This window comes from Danio rerio, chromosome 1, assembly GCF_049306965.1.
Source record: "Danio rerio strain Tuebingen ecotype United States chromosome 1, GRCz12tu, whole genome shotgun sequence".
NCBI classification, from domain to species: domain Eukaryota; kingdom Metazoa; phylum Chordata; class Actinopteri; order Cypriniformes; family Danionidae; genus Danio; species Danio rerio.
The window spans coordinates 40,387,501-40,403,360 of NC_133176.1; the positions used below are offsets into that span (position 1 = coordinate 40,387,501).

Below are 15,860 nucleotides of genomic sequence, written 5' to 3' on the forward strand. Positions count from 1 at the left end.
TCGCAATGAGCACCTGGGTGCTGTGTGTCTATGCACTATCCACTAGGCTACTGGCACTGACCTGGATAGATTTCTCATGTGTGTGAAGCAAGTATTCGCTGAGATTCCAGTGTGCTTGTTGATCACCAAATTGTCGTAAAAGCACACGTCTGGTCCGAGATTTTACATTAGTCTATAGCAATCGATGATTGGCTACTGTACTAGTAGGTGGGACTTCATTTGCTACAGTATATTGACCGTTAAACTTTTCCCCATTCAAAACTATTGTTGCACCCCATTTCGCATACTATCCATCCTAAATAGTATTTGAAAATAAAATTAGTATGTCACAAATTGTAGTATGTTGAAAAGCATATGCCAAAGGTTCGGGTGTGGTTTACTATTTCCGGTAAAAAATTTTAAGTGTAGAACTGTCCATACTGTAACTGCTCACGTGAGTTCTACTGGTGCCCTCAGAAAAGTTGCTCTTCATTTGAATAAAGTTGAATAATTCTCAACTGTCACATTGCTTGACATGGCCATCTAGTTGCCAAGGTCGCTGCCTCTTGTTGCTAACTCTCTGTTGAAATGAACAGTCGCTTTGCTGCTACAGGTCGCTCATATTGTGAATGAAGCTTTAGAAGTGGTTTTGATTTGTTTCACACTGCTTTTCAATATTTAAAACCTACAATTTAGTCAGAATGTTCTTAAATTGCTTTGCATTAGATTGGCCTATCCTAATTAATTTCAATATTCCGACAGGAGGATGCAGCAATGGAAAACAACATGAAGATGGAGGTGGCAGGTAAACTCAAAAAGCACTTTAACTCTGTGCAGAAACAGAGCAACACTTCTGCTGGAGTTTCGGTTATCATGGTAAGCAAACACACACACACACACACACATTCATACTGTCATACTCAGATATGGGAAACAGATCATAACCATTGCTGCAGCCGTCCGGTAATGTTACACTTCAGAAAATAACCAATCTCATCCTTTCATTCCCTAATGATTAGTACTTGGATTACACATAATTCCGAAGCATAGCCGTCACTGAAATTACAGCCACTGTGGAAAACCAGCATCCAATCAATCAGTTTGTCTTCCTCTGCGCTCATGACTTACATAACTGCTAAATCTCTGGAAATATTAGAGATTATTGTCTTGTAAGCATGCACAGCACCAAATATGCCTGAGCTGTAGATTTGGAAATGGTTGAAGGAAACAGGACATAAGGCACATGTCTTATTCACTGTATCTGTAAGTAAATAACTGATTAGTCTTATATTTTGTCACATCAGTATTCTGTAATCTAAATAATTGCTCTGGTTACTTAAGACTAACACTTTATTGCTTAAAACTATACGATGTGTCCTTTAAAAAAACATTTAAAACTTTCTGTGTGACAGAGGCTATACAAGGCTTGAAAAAAAAGTAGTAAAAATTGTAATATTGTGAAAATCATTATGATATTGCACTTTACACTAGAAAGATTGCATTTGGTTGATCCAAAACATTAAAAATGACAACATTGAAAGAAAATTATTGCAATATTACTGTATTACGCAATAAATACTTTTACATTTAATTGTATTTTAGAATGTATCTCATTTGTGTGATGGCAAAGCTTACTTTTTGAGGAGCTGCCATATACAAGATAGAAGTGTAAATAATAATACTAATCTATTTAATATGCTCAAAACAAACAATTGACCAATGCCAAAAAGTGCAGTTTCTCTTTAGTTCCTGGAAATGACAGAAGGACTCATCGTAATCCTTTTATTGCTCAGCAGAGTGTACTGTGTGAGCTCAGAGGGAGACCTGGGTAAAGCATTTTTAGCCATTTCCATTGTCATGTCTTATTAAATTCCCATCCCAGTTCACCGCACCATAAACCTCTCACTGCCAACTTTGTGTCTTAGTTGTTTCCACTGTTATGTTTTGTAAATGTGTTGTTTTCACTGATGTCATTGGTCTTCATCTCATCAACATTGTCATCGTGAACATTAAATATATCGTCTCCAGTTTACAGTTAAAGACTGGGATATTACATATTCATTAATAAAGTCTCAATATTATTTTAGAGATATATGTTTTAGGGTTACACAGTTTGCCAGTACTATGGTAGTATCGCGATACTATGGCTCCGAAATACTGGCAGTGCAACTGTAGTTTGTAAAGGGTAGTATCGTCATTAACGGATCTACAATAGATAATGTTGGATGTGGAAAAATCAATTAAATGATCACACGTTTATGCAACAATAGACCATTTTATTTTAATAATCTGTGGAGCCCTTTAAGGTTGCAAGTTTTCTCATGTTTTATGTTTCAAGCACACATCTGTCAGTTGATTTCTGTTTCTCTTAATATGATTTGGTAGCTACAACAACTGCGACAATATCTTAAAAAGAACGACTCACTGAGTGAAATTTTGAATTACTTTATATTGTTACCTGATAAGACCGAAAAAAAAAACAATAGACTAAAAACCCAAAATAGCAACATTGAAACAATTTTTGACCACTTTATATAGCCTATTCTTTTTCAGAATAATGCTATTTTTGTAACAAATTTTATTTAGTATAATTTGTATCTTTATTTTAATGTATTTTTTTGTTGGTCAGTTATCTACAAAATAAACAAAAAGAACAAACTTTAGGTGAAGTGACGTGCAAATAATACTTTTTTACAATAATAGGGGAATTATGAATTAAATTCAAGACCTGTTAGAACATGTAAAATATAGTATTTCTAAAAAATTTCTTTATAATTTGAGTTATGAATTATAGTATCGCAATACTACTTGGTATCGTAATACTTCAGCTGGTCTTGGATCGTTAGATGAATTAATGGTATCGCAACAACCCTATTATGTTTATTACATCAGTAGATGTAATTTACAATGTGGTGATGTTATTTGAACAGCAGTGAATAAGCACCATTTTTTAATGACCATGTTTTATCATAAATGAATAGATCACTCCTCCAAAAATGAAACTTTACTCACTATTTACTCACACTAAAGGGATCCAAATCTTCATTAATTTCTTTATTCTGTTGAAGACTAAAAGAGATATTTTGAAGAAAGCTGAAAACCATTGACTGTTGCAGTAAAAACAAATACTATGGAAAGTCAATGATTACAGTTTTCCAGCATTCTTCAAAATACACTGTAAAAAAATGTTGGGTTTGACATAATTCCTTCATGTTGTCCCAACACAAATTGGTTAATTTTACTTTATTGTTTTTACACATTTAGGTCAATTGAACTTAGAACAATTTAGGTTTTTCCAAAAATACCTCAGGAATTGTGTTGATTCAGCTCATTTTAAATAAGTAGTTTGAAGAAGTAGCATTTTTTTTGTGTTCAACAGAATAAAGAAGCTCAAACAGGTTTTAAACCTTTAAGTAAAAATGTTCATGTTGGGGTGAGCTACCCCTTTAACCTACATCGTTAAAATCCCTGTGCTTTTATTAAAAAACAAAAAATACAAAGGCCTTTTTGTTAGCCTTTTTTGTTCACTTCACTGCTTAAAAACAGCAGCAGCAGCAGCAACAGCAGGGATTCTGGCTGAATGTCTGTTGATGTGAATCTCATTTGACAGTTTGAACTGTAAGGGCAGGGCTGTACCTTCACCCCTTCCTTGCTCTCCCAAGACCCGAAGTGACGTCTGTCTACCATTGGAAATTGGGTATTTGACTCCAAACCTAAACCTCTTTTTTTAATAATCTTGAGTTCCTTACGACTCCTTACTAAAATCCAGCAGTCTCTGCTCTTTGATTTACTCTCACTGGGTTTATATTTTTCAGCATTTGCTTCTAATTCTAGACAGCAAACATATCACACCTCATGTCCCAATCATAATTCAGTCCACTTTCTGTCTTGCCATCTTCTTGTTTCACTCCAAGTTCATGATGGCTCTTTTTGAATACTTTATTGCTGTAATATTTCATGCAATATAGCTTTGTTGCGCATTATTACTGTATTTTTCCTTCTGGGCTCTAGCTGGAAGGTTTGTATTGGCGTGCATGCGATACTGACTGCTTGTAATATTAACACTGCAATCTGATGGCTTTTCTCTCTCTCTCAGTTATCTAATCCAGAGACAGTTTATTTAATGGCAGATGCCATTGTCCTCAAAATCACCCTTTTTCATTTATATGTTAGAGTACGTACCTGTACACATTTGAAAACAAAGCTTTTGATAGCATACACAAAAGCTAGCACACTAGAAATATTTGTTACCAAACATTGTGAGCAATGAAAATATCTTTATACTGAGCCTGGTTTATATTACAGACTTGAACAAACCATTTAAAATATTTCCTAAATGTCAATAAACAAAGAATATGTGAAATGATGGCATTTCCTTACCAATGTTTTATTTTTATTTATAAAAAGTGGTCCACTATGATATCATATTTTAAACTTTAGTTGTTGTCAAATGTAGCTGCGTTAACAACATTTCTAAAAGTAAAATTGCTCTAAGTTCAATGCAAAGGGAGACATTGGCTTTATAGAGTAAGCTTAGCAAAGCTTACATCGAACAAAGTTTGGGAACTACAAAAAAATACATTTGGGTTGATGAGATCATAAACCTGAAGGTGCATGGCCACAGAGGCGATGTAATGCTTTTGCAGAGAAAGCTAAAATGCCGTCGCTCTCTCTAAATGGCTACTTTCCCTGCTTTCTACATCTCAAATAACCGAACGCAAAAGATATGTGAACGTTTCGTATTACTTACACATGCTTATAACCCGATATATATATATATCGAATTGTCTTTGTTATATATATATATATATATATATATATATATATATATATATATATATATATATATATATATATATATATATATATATATATATATATATATGCATGTATGTATGTATGTGTATATATATATATATACATATGTATGTATATATATATATATATATATATATATATATATATATATATATATATATATATATATATAATAAAAATATATATATATATATATATATATATATATATATATATATATATATATATATATATATATATATATATATGTATATGTATGTATATGTATGTATATATATATGTGTGTGTGTGTGTGTGTGTGTGTGTGTGTGTGTGTGTGTGTGTGTGTGTGTGTGTGTGTGTGTGTATAAGAAAGATACTTCTTCACCTTAGAACTATTAGGTTATATCTGACATTTTTGTCAAAATTGTGTTATTCTTATTTAATGACAACTTATTTACATTATGGGATATTTTATATGTTGTTTACATTTTAAGATTTTTATTTACAAAAACAAATGTTACACACATATTGTTTGCTATGGAATGTCAAACCTTTGATGCCCAATGTCTCAAAATTATTCAGAACGCAGATACAACCTTATAATTCCAAGGTGAAGACTTGTCAGGTTTTATTTTAGAGACCAGGCGTGAGGTTCAGCTGTGTCCTCTTCATTTTCTGTCTGATTTAGGCTTAAACTGATGCGGCTAACAGTTACACTGACTGGTGGCATGGAACCAATTCACAAATCACATAACATTATGTTAGTTGACCAATCAGAGCCTTTTGAGGGTGGGTCTTTGGAGGAATGAGGAAATATGACAGTCCTTTTCATGTTAGCTGAGTAGCTGTATATAAAAGTAAGATATCTGAAAAAGTAACTTGATTTTCTACAAATGAAGCATGAGCACACATTGCTTTGCATCTTATAAACACAACCAAGGCTTAAAAACACACTCTGGACCACCCCTTTAAGCTGTAAATCATTAAAATATCATAATGATAGATGTTGATGAGGTTTATTGCAGCCATATTTAATCAAAGAAAACAAAAGGATTAAAATGAGTCAGAATGCAAAAATGATAATAACATGCAGTAACAGCTGTTAATGCAAATGATAGTTTGCAGTGAAATAGCATAACACTCACAATACCGGATAAATCAAACAAAACAACAAACAAAAATTGAGAACAAAAAATGATATATGCAGTTCAATCCAGCTTATACGATGCAAACTTATGAACTTAAACAAGAACAGGTGTGCGTGATCATCTAACTATAAGTAACTATGGCAACCAATGAAAACAAGCAACGAAACCCTTCAATAGGTCACAATTTGAGAGGACAGACATTTGTAGTGGTGTCCAAATCCATGGTAAACGTTCTCGAATGCAGTCATTCAATCCCACAATAATGAGTGTACAATCAGTGTATAGCTGCATCCCAAATGGCACTCTATACACTATGCACTATGTTCTTATGCACTTACACACTCAACAGCATAGTTTAAGTATGTATTGTCGTCCCAAATGGAACATCAGTGCTCGAAAGCTCAACCTCTTCCGCTACGTATGCAAAGCTGCGACCATTGAGTGCGTGAAGTGTCCAACATTCAACACTTCTTATTACCAGTTGAGTAAGTGCATCATCCAGGTATTTAAAGTGCACTCATTCTTTTTAGAGTTTCCAGTGTGAATGCACTACTTTAACTATTTATTCTACAAAATGGCATAGAATAGTGTATAAGTGTGATTTGAGAGGCAGCTTATGCTTTTGCTAGAGAATACCCATATGTAAAAGTTCTGCACTGAAAGTCCTGCTTCTGACCACAAGATGACACCCACAGCGGAATCCTATAGGTGTATGTTTCAAAATAATGTGACATTTAATTGATAAATGTTTGCATGACAAAAGTCAATGTAGTTTCATTACTAATATGCTAGGTGTCTTAATTCACTCACTCATTTTTGTCCACTCCCTCAAGTGAGCTGATTTCAGGATTTTGAACTCAGAAAAAGGAAACAAACTATCGGTGAATAATAAACAAGAAAAAGAGTGGTTAGAAAAATAGGTCTGTATCAAAAAAATATCACAATGAAGTTTATCATTAATTGTTAGTAACATTTTGATTTTATTTAATTTGTCAGGTTTTTTAAATATATGTTGTCAGATTCCTTAGAATCAGATCAAATACTATTATATTTAATAAGTTTAAAGATTGGTTTATTCAGGGTTAAAATTGATTCAGCACTTTATTCGACACAATAGATTAAATCCAGCATGTCACCAACACATGCTGGGCTTGTGATTAATTTACTTTGCCCTTTCATATAAACCAAGGTATACTTTGGGTGTTAAGACTTTGACCATTGCCATTAAAATGACAAAGAATCTAATTAATGACTGAGAGAGAGAGATGCATTATTATGCACACAAATTGCCTTGGATGAAATATTGTTACTGAATGTGGTAACAACACTTTTTTTGTAATTGATTTCACTTTTTTTTATTTTAATAGATTCTAGTTTTACCAGCTTTATTTTCAACTATTGGTTTTGTCTACAGCTGAGGAACATACCAACAAAACTTAATAATTTCTTATAATAATAATACACTTCTATCAATCATTCACCCTCATCTGATTCCTAATCCAAATGCTGTAATTTAAAAAGGCTTTGACCATTATTAAGAAATGTACACTCACCGGCCACTTTATTATGGATACCTTACTAGTACTTCATTTGACCCTCTTTTGCCTTCAGAACTGCCTTAATCCCTTGTGGCAAAGATCCAACAAGGGACTGGAAATATTTCTCTGAGATTTTGGTCCATACTGACATGATAGCATCACACAGTTGCTGCAGATTTGTTGCCTGCACATCCATGATGTGAATCTCCTGTTCCACCTCATCTCAAAGGAACTCTATTGGATTTAGATCTGGTGATTGTGGAGGCCATTTGAGTACAGTGAACTCATTGTCATGTTCAAGAAAGTCTGAGATGATTCGCACTTTGACATGGCGCGTTATCCTGCTAAAAGTAGCCATCAGAAGATGGGTACACTGTGGTCATGAAAGGATGGACAAGGTCAGCAACAATACTATATGTAGGCTGTGGTGTTGACACAATGCTCAATTGGTACAAATGAACCCAAAATGTGTCAAGAAAATATCCTCCACACCATTACACCACCATCGGCAGCCTGAACCATTGAGACAAGGCAGAATGGATCCATGTTTTAAAGTTGTTGACAGTAAATTCTAACCCTATCTGTCGAATGTCGCAGCAGAAATTGAGACTCATCAGACCAGGCAATGCTTTTCCGATCTTCTATTGTCCAGATTTGTTGAGCCTGTGTGAATTGTAGCCTCAGTTTCCTGTTCTTAGCTGACAGCAGTGGCACTTGGTGTGGTCTTCTGCTGCTGTAGCCCATCTGCCTCAAGCTTCGACATGTTGTGCGTTCAGAGTTGCTCATCTGCAGACCTCAGTTGTAAGAGTGGTTACTTGAGTTACTGTTGCCTTTCTATTAGCTGAAAACAACAAAACATTTGCGCCCACAGAACTGCCGCTCACTGGATATTTTCTCTTATTCGGACCATTCTCTGTAAACCCTAAACATGGCTGTGCCTGAAAATCCCAGTCGATCAGCAGTTTCTGAAATACTCAGACCAGCCCATCTGGCATCAACAACCATGCCACATTCAAAGCCACTTAAATCTCCTTTCTTCACCATTCTTATGCTCAGTTTGAACTGCAGCAGATCGTCTCGACCATGTCTACATGCCTAAATGTATTGAGTTACCATGTGATTGGTTGATTAGAAATAAGAATTAATGAGCAGTTAGACAGGTGTACCTAATAAAGGGGCCGGTGAGTGTATATACAATTTAAGCATCATAATTATTGATTTTATTCTTGGTATTGATTTGCCTGTAAGGAAAATGACTAGGAATAATAAACATCAGTAAGCTGTCAAACTATTTGCTCTTTTAACAATTGTGTTTATGACAAGAAAACACAAGTTTGCAACATCAATCAGCATAACAAACTGAATAGGTGAATAAGCTTTGTATGAGGAAGAATAAGGTAAATATGGGTCATATTTAAGATTAAAATTTTGAAATTACATGATAGCTTTGTGAAGACTGGACTTTTTTAAAAGCTATTATCAATCAATAATCTCTCAAATTAAATATGGTTCCTACTACAAGTGTTTAACATCAGTAAAAACGGATGACATTGGTTCTCAGCTCTTGTAACCACACACTATTAAACAGAATGTTCAGCAAAGGCACAAAAAACCTACTCATCAAAAACAGAGTATTTTATATAGAGTACATTTACAGTAGTGCTTTTGTAGTGCAATTTTGGAACCTGACAGCTTGTTTGACCAAGAAAAACAACAGCATGTGGGTTTGGAACCATATGAGGCTGAACAAACAATGCCAGAATGTTCATTTCTGAGCTGATTTTTTCTCTAAGCAGCTATATTTTGCTTAAATTAAGCAAGCTGGCGTTTCTGAAGCAGCAGTCCTTGCGAAATGTCCCTCAGCTGAAATGTTAGAGGTTTTGTTATGTTAGTGTTGTGTATCAATTTGTGCTGTATGTGCTCTGTGAGTAAGACTAGTCTTTGTCCTCTGCTTCTGCTCTCCCCATGGCATTGCTATCCTCTGACTAGCTCCAAGGCAATGGTATGTACTAACACTAACTGCTATGCTCCTCCCCGCTACCCTGTCTCCTCACACACACACACACACATACACACACACACACATGCACTCTTACACTGGGAGAAAGTGTCAGGAACAGCACTGAAGATACTCATTTTCCCCCGGCAAGACAATGGAAAGTTGGCAGCTTTGAGAATTCTTGACTCACTTTCCTCTTGCTGTGAACTTCAGTGATGTTTTTCGCTCTCTTCCATTTTCTGCCCTCTTCCATCTGTGATGTAATCAATAGTATTGACTTTTCAGGGAAAACGGGTCACTCATACTGTTTTTTTATTTTATTATCTTAGGATGTGTTTCTTCTTACAGCAATGGGAAAACACACAGAACTGCTGCTTTACTGAAGCCTTAAAGGGACATGCGCAAACACAAACATTCTGTCTTCATTTAATCACAGCCATTTTGTTGCAATGGTTTTCTGTCTTATATAGAACACAAAAAGTGATATTTTGAAGAATGTTGGAGTAGTAAATGAGAGGCCCAATGTTTTATACAATATATAAAAAATGTGTATCTGTAAATTAACAGTTTTCTGCAACACAGGCTCATTTTGAAAACGTAGCCCTATACATACACACAAATACATAACCAGAAGTACATATGGCTGCTTTTCGTCTTTAAAAAGAATGCTATGGGGCAGTATGATGCTGTTCCTTTTCGCCCTTATCACCTGACTGCTTACCTCAATATGCTGTTACTAGTTTGTCCAGTTACCTCACCATGTATGTCAATGGATTTGAGCAGAGAGGAGTTGACCACGGCGATGAGGTTTAAGTCCGGTGAAGAATAATTCCAGCAAGTGGGACAAAAGACAAAAACAGAAGCAAAAAAATAAAATAAACAAGTACATAACAGGGTGAGTAAAGGTGGTAAAATCTGAAAACGTGGTAAAAATCAGACGAGAGCTTTTCTTTTTCTGTATTGCTCTTTAAAGCTGTTGGTTGGGTTTAGGAAATGAGGAGGGTGGATCAGCCAATCTATCAGTCAGTCATTCAGTCAGTCGACAGCGGCCTCTTATTTACGCGAGAACAGCAAGTGCGAATGGCACTCGCAAGAGAAGTTTGAGATCTCAAAAAGCGCACATAGCGACCTCTGATGGATTCACAAAATCATAAACTGCAAAAAAATGTAGCTCCTGGGATGTATTTGGCACTCTCCGGAAATGTAAATTGCGGTACATTTTCAGAATGAGCCAGGGTTTCCGTAATTTGTAATTCATGTTTTTATATATATTTTATATTTCCTTACTTATTTGGGATTTTGAATTGCATTATGTGACCTTGATCTTTCTTTTAACAATTTTTAACCTTAAAAGTTTATTAGGTACAAAAACCTTGTAATTAACTGTCAGTTTCTGCTATTTTATAGTCAGTTTCTGACTTATTTCTCATTTTTTCTTATACATCATAGTATTTCAAACTACTAAAATGTCAATAAAAGTCCCTTTGTTAAACTGTAGAGTTGAATTTTCAACATCAAAAGTTGACAGAGCAGAGATCAACATCCCATAATGCTTTTCACAACCGTAAATAAATGGAAAACTGTTAATACAGAAATGGTTAATTAGCATATTTTTTTTACAGTGTAGTAATAAAATATATTCAAATGTAGTATTGTATCATTCATAAAGTTAAAGCTTAGGGATGTTCGCTTTGACAAAGTAAGCAGAGTTCGGTAATTCACAGGAGTGACAATTGGTGTGTATACAGAACTGAACCAATCACTTTTATGGCTCTGGTTTAACAAAATAGGCGCAAAATCTAAAGCACATGGCGCAAAAGCAAAATTGGTGTGTCCGAATTCACTTTTAATAAAGAATGAGCCTCCTCCATTCGGCCTCTTTACTTTACTTTTACTCTTTACTTTCATGGATAAGGAAACGGTGTTGTGCACACTCCACTGAAGACATCTATTAGCCTACATATTTCATTTAGTTTAAGTGCAAAGATTTGTTTCAAAACTATTTCTAAATTCAGTTCTAATTTCCAGTAAATGAATAAATGAACAGTGTTCAAGTGTGGTTTATTCAAAGTTATATCCAAACACACATCTTATTCTTATGGACAAATCTAAACTTGTTTTTATTAAAACAAATATAAATATGCATGTTTATAATAAATAATACTGCTAATTATAATATTATACAAATGCAAGCTGTCATTAATGACTGAAAAAAAGCCCCCTGATATGAAGAAAGTATAGAGTTAGTGTTTTTTTTTATATTTATGTAGAAATTAATCATTTTTGTATTATTTTAGTCCTTTATTTTATTTTTTTTTTTCATTTGTAAAGATATTTTTGTATTTTTGTACTTACTGTGTGTAATAGGACCAGCTTTTAGTTATTCAGTGGCACAGTTTATTTCTGCTCTTTAAAAATAGCAATGCGCCAACAATGCGCCTTAACATACTTACTTTCCAGACCAGCACACCCATGAGTCCACAAAGTGGCGCAAAATGGATTTGCTATTTAAGCAACATGGTGCAAGACATGAAAATTAGGGTTGCGCTGGTCTTAAAATGGCAACAAATCGCGCCATACACATCTTGCACCTTAATAATTACAAGGGTGTATGATAGGGCCCTAAAATTCATACAAGAATAGCTGCAAGGAAATTACAAAAAAAACTATTTATATATTTTGGTTTTAGTGACATGTTAGTCTGATGAGGAAGCATTGATCAATACAGAAATGCTGATGAACCTTCCTTCAATAACAACTGGCTTCAATCCAACTTTGTATTCATTTAGGTTGGTGTACAATGAAGAGAACACTTATTTTGGGGCTTCACTATTGTAGCATTCGTGTAAAATTGAATATTAACTATTGAAATATTCTCAACATGATGCTTTCACGGGTCTGTGTGCACAACCAGTTGGCAGACACTCTACTAATGTATCATTTTGTTGACAACATAAAACGGCTAGGAATTTATTTTAAAAATGACTTGTTTTGATGACACTTTCAGATTTAAAACTTCTGCAAAATGTTTTTACCCACACATTGTATGAAAGGTAATTTTCAAAAATACTTAATACTGGTACTTTAAAATAATAGTAAAATTTGTTAAAATTTGTAAAATTCTGTCAAGTGGTTATAAACAGTATTCCTTCTTGTTCAACAGAAGAAAGAACCTCAAATAGGTTTGAAACAAGTGGAGGATGAATAAATGATAGCAGAATTTTATTTTTTGCCAAAATTATTGCTTTAAAACCTAACATTTCTTTTGGTAATAAAATGATAATAAAATTTCCTCAAGATTTAGTTATGCTTAAGTGGTTATAAACAGAATTCCTTCTTGTTCAACAGAAGAAAGAAGGCCAAACGGGTTTAAATCAAGTGGAGAATGAATAAATGATGACAGAATTTTAATTTCGGGCCAAATTGTTCCTTTAAAACCAAACATTTCTTTTAAAACATGCTTTTTAGGACAAATAAAATGACTACCATAACCCCAAGTTCACTTTTTGTAATACAATAAAATCATGGGCAGTAGAAAAAAAACTGACATTTTGTGTGTACGTGTTCCACATAAGAAAGAAAGTCATAAATCTTGAAAAAACAGGAAGCTTAGTAAATGAGGACAGAATTTTCTGTTTATGGGGTGCACTGTCCCTTTAAGATTGAATTGATCTTTCTCTTGACCTCCCAGATCGTAACTTCATCTCATTCTTTCCTGACTGAATTGTTTCCAACTTCCTTTCCATTTTTTTGGGTGGGTGCAGCTCATGTGAACATTACCGTGTTGTCTCTCTCCCGTAGAACACAGCTCTAGATAAGGAAACTATCCAGCTGTCCCACCGCCGCCAGGACCGCAACCCTCCTCGTCCAGAAAAGAGACCCTCCTCCACCAACCCAGAAAGACGACGTTCCAACAGGGGACGCTCATCTGTCCAGTCGGAGGACTCTAGAAGTGCTGCTCCCATTGAGCCTGCAACCTCAGCAAACCCCAGTGCACCAGCAGCACTCCCTTCTGACCCTTCTCCGCAATTCCATGAATGCAATACTGAGTCTGAGGCCAGTAAAGACCTCCTGAAGGAAGAATAACTCTATCTTTAAGGAAACAATGGAGACAATTCCACATATACATGCTTACGTAAATAAGTACATAAACTCTTGAGTGCAAATCATTCTAGCTATAGGTTGGAATACACTGCATGACTTCTGCCCAGATTTATGCACTGATTTACAGTCTAGAGGAGGCAAGAGTAGGCAAGACAATTGTGTAGTGATTGATTTTAGTTTTAAGCTTTTAATTGAGTTTACATCTTGTAGTTATGACCTTTTTTTTCATAGAATTTTAAGCTTGTCTTGTGATCCTGCTTCATTTTCTCAAATCAGGATTGTGTTTATATTTTTTATGGTTATTTATTTTTTATTTTTTTGCAGAATTTTGAGTTTGCAATTCAGATATTTTCACTTTTTTTTTTTTTTGAGACAAGATATTCTCCACCAAAGTTGGAGTTTACATATTGCAATTTAATATTTGTAGTATTTCAGTATTTAGTTTTTATTTTGAGCGATTATTTGACTATATATGATTTGTTTGCCTGTCCATTTACACATTCTTTTAATTGTGGCTATAATAAATAATCAGATGGGTATTTTGAGCTGAAACTCTACAAACATTTTCTGGTGACACAAACGACTTATACTAAACCTTGAAAAGGGGGTAAAATAGGTGCCCTTTAAGTTGTACACTGCAAAAAATGCTTTTCTTACTTAGATTTGTTGTCTTGTTTCTAGTACAAATATCTAAAAAATCCTAAATCAAGAAGAATATTATAGACAAGCAAAACATATTGTCTTGTTTTGAGAAATGAAATGCCAATATTAAGTGAGTTTTTCCTTAAATCAAGCAAAATAATCTGCCAATGGGGTAAGCAAAATAATCTTACGTCAAAAGAAAAAAACAAGATTATTTTGCTTACCCCATTGGCAGATTATTTTGCTTGATTTAAGGAAAAACTCACTTAATATTGGCATATTATTTCTCAAAACAAGACAATATATTTTACTTGTCTAGAAAATGCTTCTTGATGTAAGAAATTTTAGATATTTAGACTAGAAACAAGACAAAAAATCTAAGCAAGAAAAGCATTTTTTGCAGTGTAATTATGAAAAAAGCCTTAAGTTATAACAGCATATGTAGAACAACTGACTATTGAACGCATTCAAAAATTCCTTTAAATAATCAATGATTTTTTGATATTCTCTGACTGGATGAAGTCATATATTCTAAAGAACAAAAATACCAGCATTTGTGCCCAGTTTTTCAGTGAAATCAACTTATATCTCCAGACTTTTAGCAAGTAGTAGTCAGCTTGTGTTCATTCAGTAAATTGGGTCAAAAAAAAATCTGGGCAAAAATCATGTAGTATTTCAGCCAAGTGTAGTACTGTTTTGGTTGTCTGCTTGTCTCCCTGCTTTTTTTCTTCCAGTTTGGCTTCCCTTTCCAGCACCCAAGAGTGGATTTGAAGACTTTGTGTGATTGATTGTATATAAGTGCATTGGAACGCAAGGATCCACTTTGCTTTTACTGAAGTGATCAGCTCACATCTTGGTTATGAATAGCAAACATGTGGACTTTAGGGTGGATGCGACTGGAAAGAAAGATACTGGCAAGAAACTTGTCCTGCTGAAACTTGAACGTATTTTTTTCGTCGAGTGTATGTTTGAACATAGACTGCTTGACCTTTTGACTCTGTTGGAGAAACGCAAGAAAGCGATTCACGTTTGTGGGTGTGTGTGTGTTTTCTTAAGAGGGTGTGCCGAACACGTCTGTGTTCTGGAGTCATTTTGCAGTAGTTTAGAGTTGCCTTTAAATGAACCAGCGAAGCAAGACATCCTTAGGGATTGTTTATAGAATTTGCTAATTTATTTGTACAGAGTAGACATGTTGTGGGATTGTATTTTAGAATAGTTTGACAATTTTTCGAGCCAGCCTCATTAGGTGCACGATATTCTGATTTTTCTGTCACAATAGTGTTAGATTATACAATCTGTCTTGGATTTGGCATATATTGCTCTGTGTATTATCTCTTTGCTTAACACGTCTCTTATTTCTTGGAACTGTCAGCCATAAAAGACAGCAATGGAGCTTGGTAATAATGTATTTGACATGATTCAAATGTTTTTGGAAAGGTTTTGAGAAATGTGGCAGCATTCTATTTCATCGCTGGAAGGTTAGATTTCATGTTTGTTAGATGTCATTTTCTATTAGTGTTCTTTATCATCACATAATCAATGAAATGCAATAAAATGATGTTGCGGTTGTTTATCTTTGTCCTTATTATGGTATAACGACAGCTAATGACTAACCAACTACATTGCTGATGTCTTTCAAATCACGTCACA

General features: G+C 34.5%; 1 protein-coding gene across 21 annotated transcripts in view; it reads left to right on the forward strand.

The window, feature by feature from the left end:
• Positions 1-15,781, forward strand: part of dclk2a (doublecortin-like kinase 2a) — a 94,572-nt gene extending 78,791 nt beyond the window's left edge. For 6 of the 21 annotated variants that reach the window (XM_073948748.1, XM_073948771.1, XM_073948759.1 and 3 more), the window contains 2 exons: positions 742-855; positions 13,266-15,781. In XM_073948748.1, coding sequence (XP_073804849.1) covers positions 742-855; positions 13,266-13,550 — 399 coding nt within the window. In that variant the 3' untranslated portion in view covers positions 13,551-15,781. 21 annotated transcript variants of the gene reach the window in all.
• Positions 15,782-15,860: the final 79 nt, after the last annotated feature.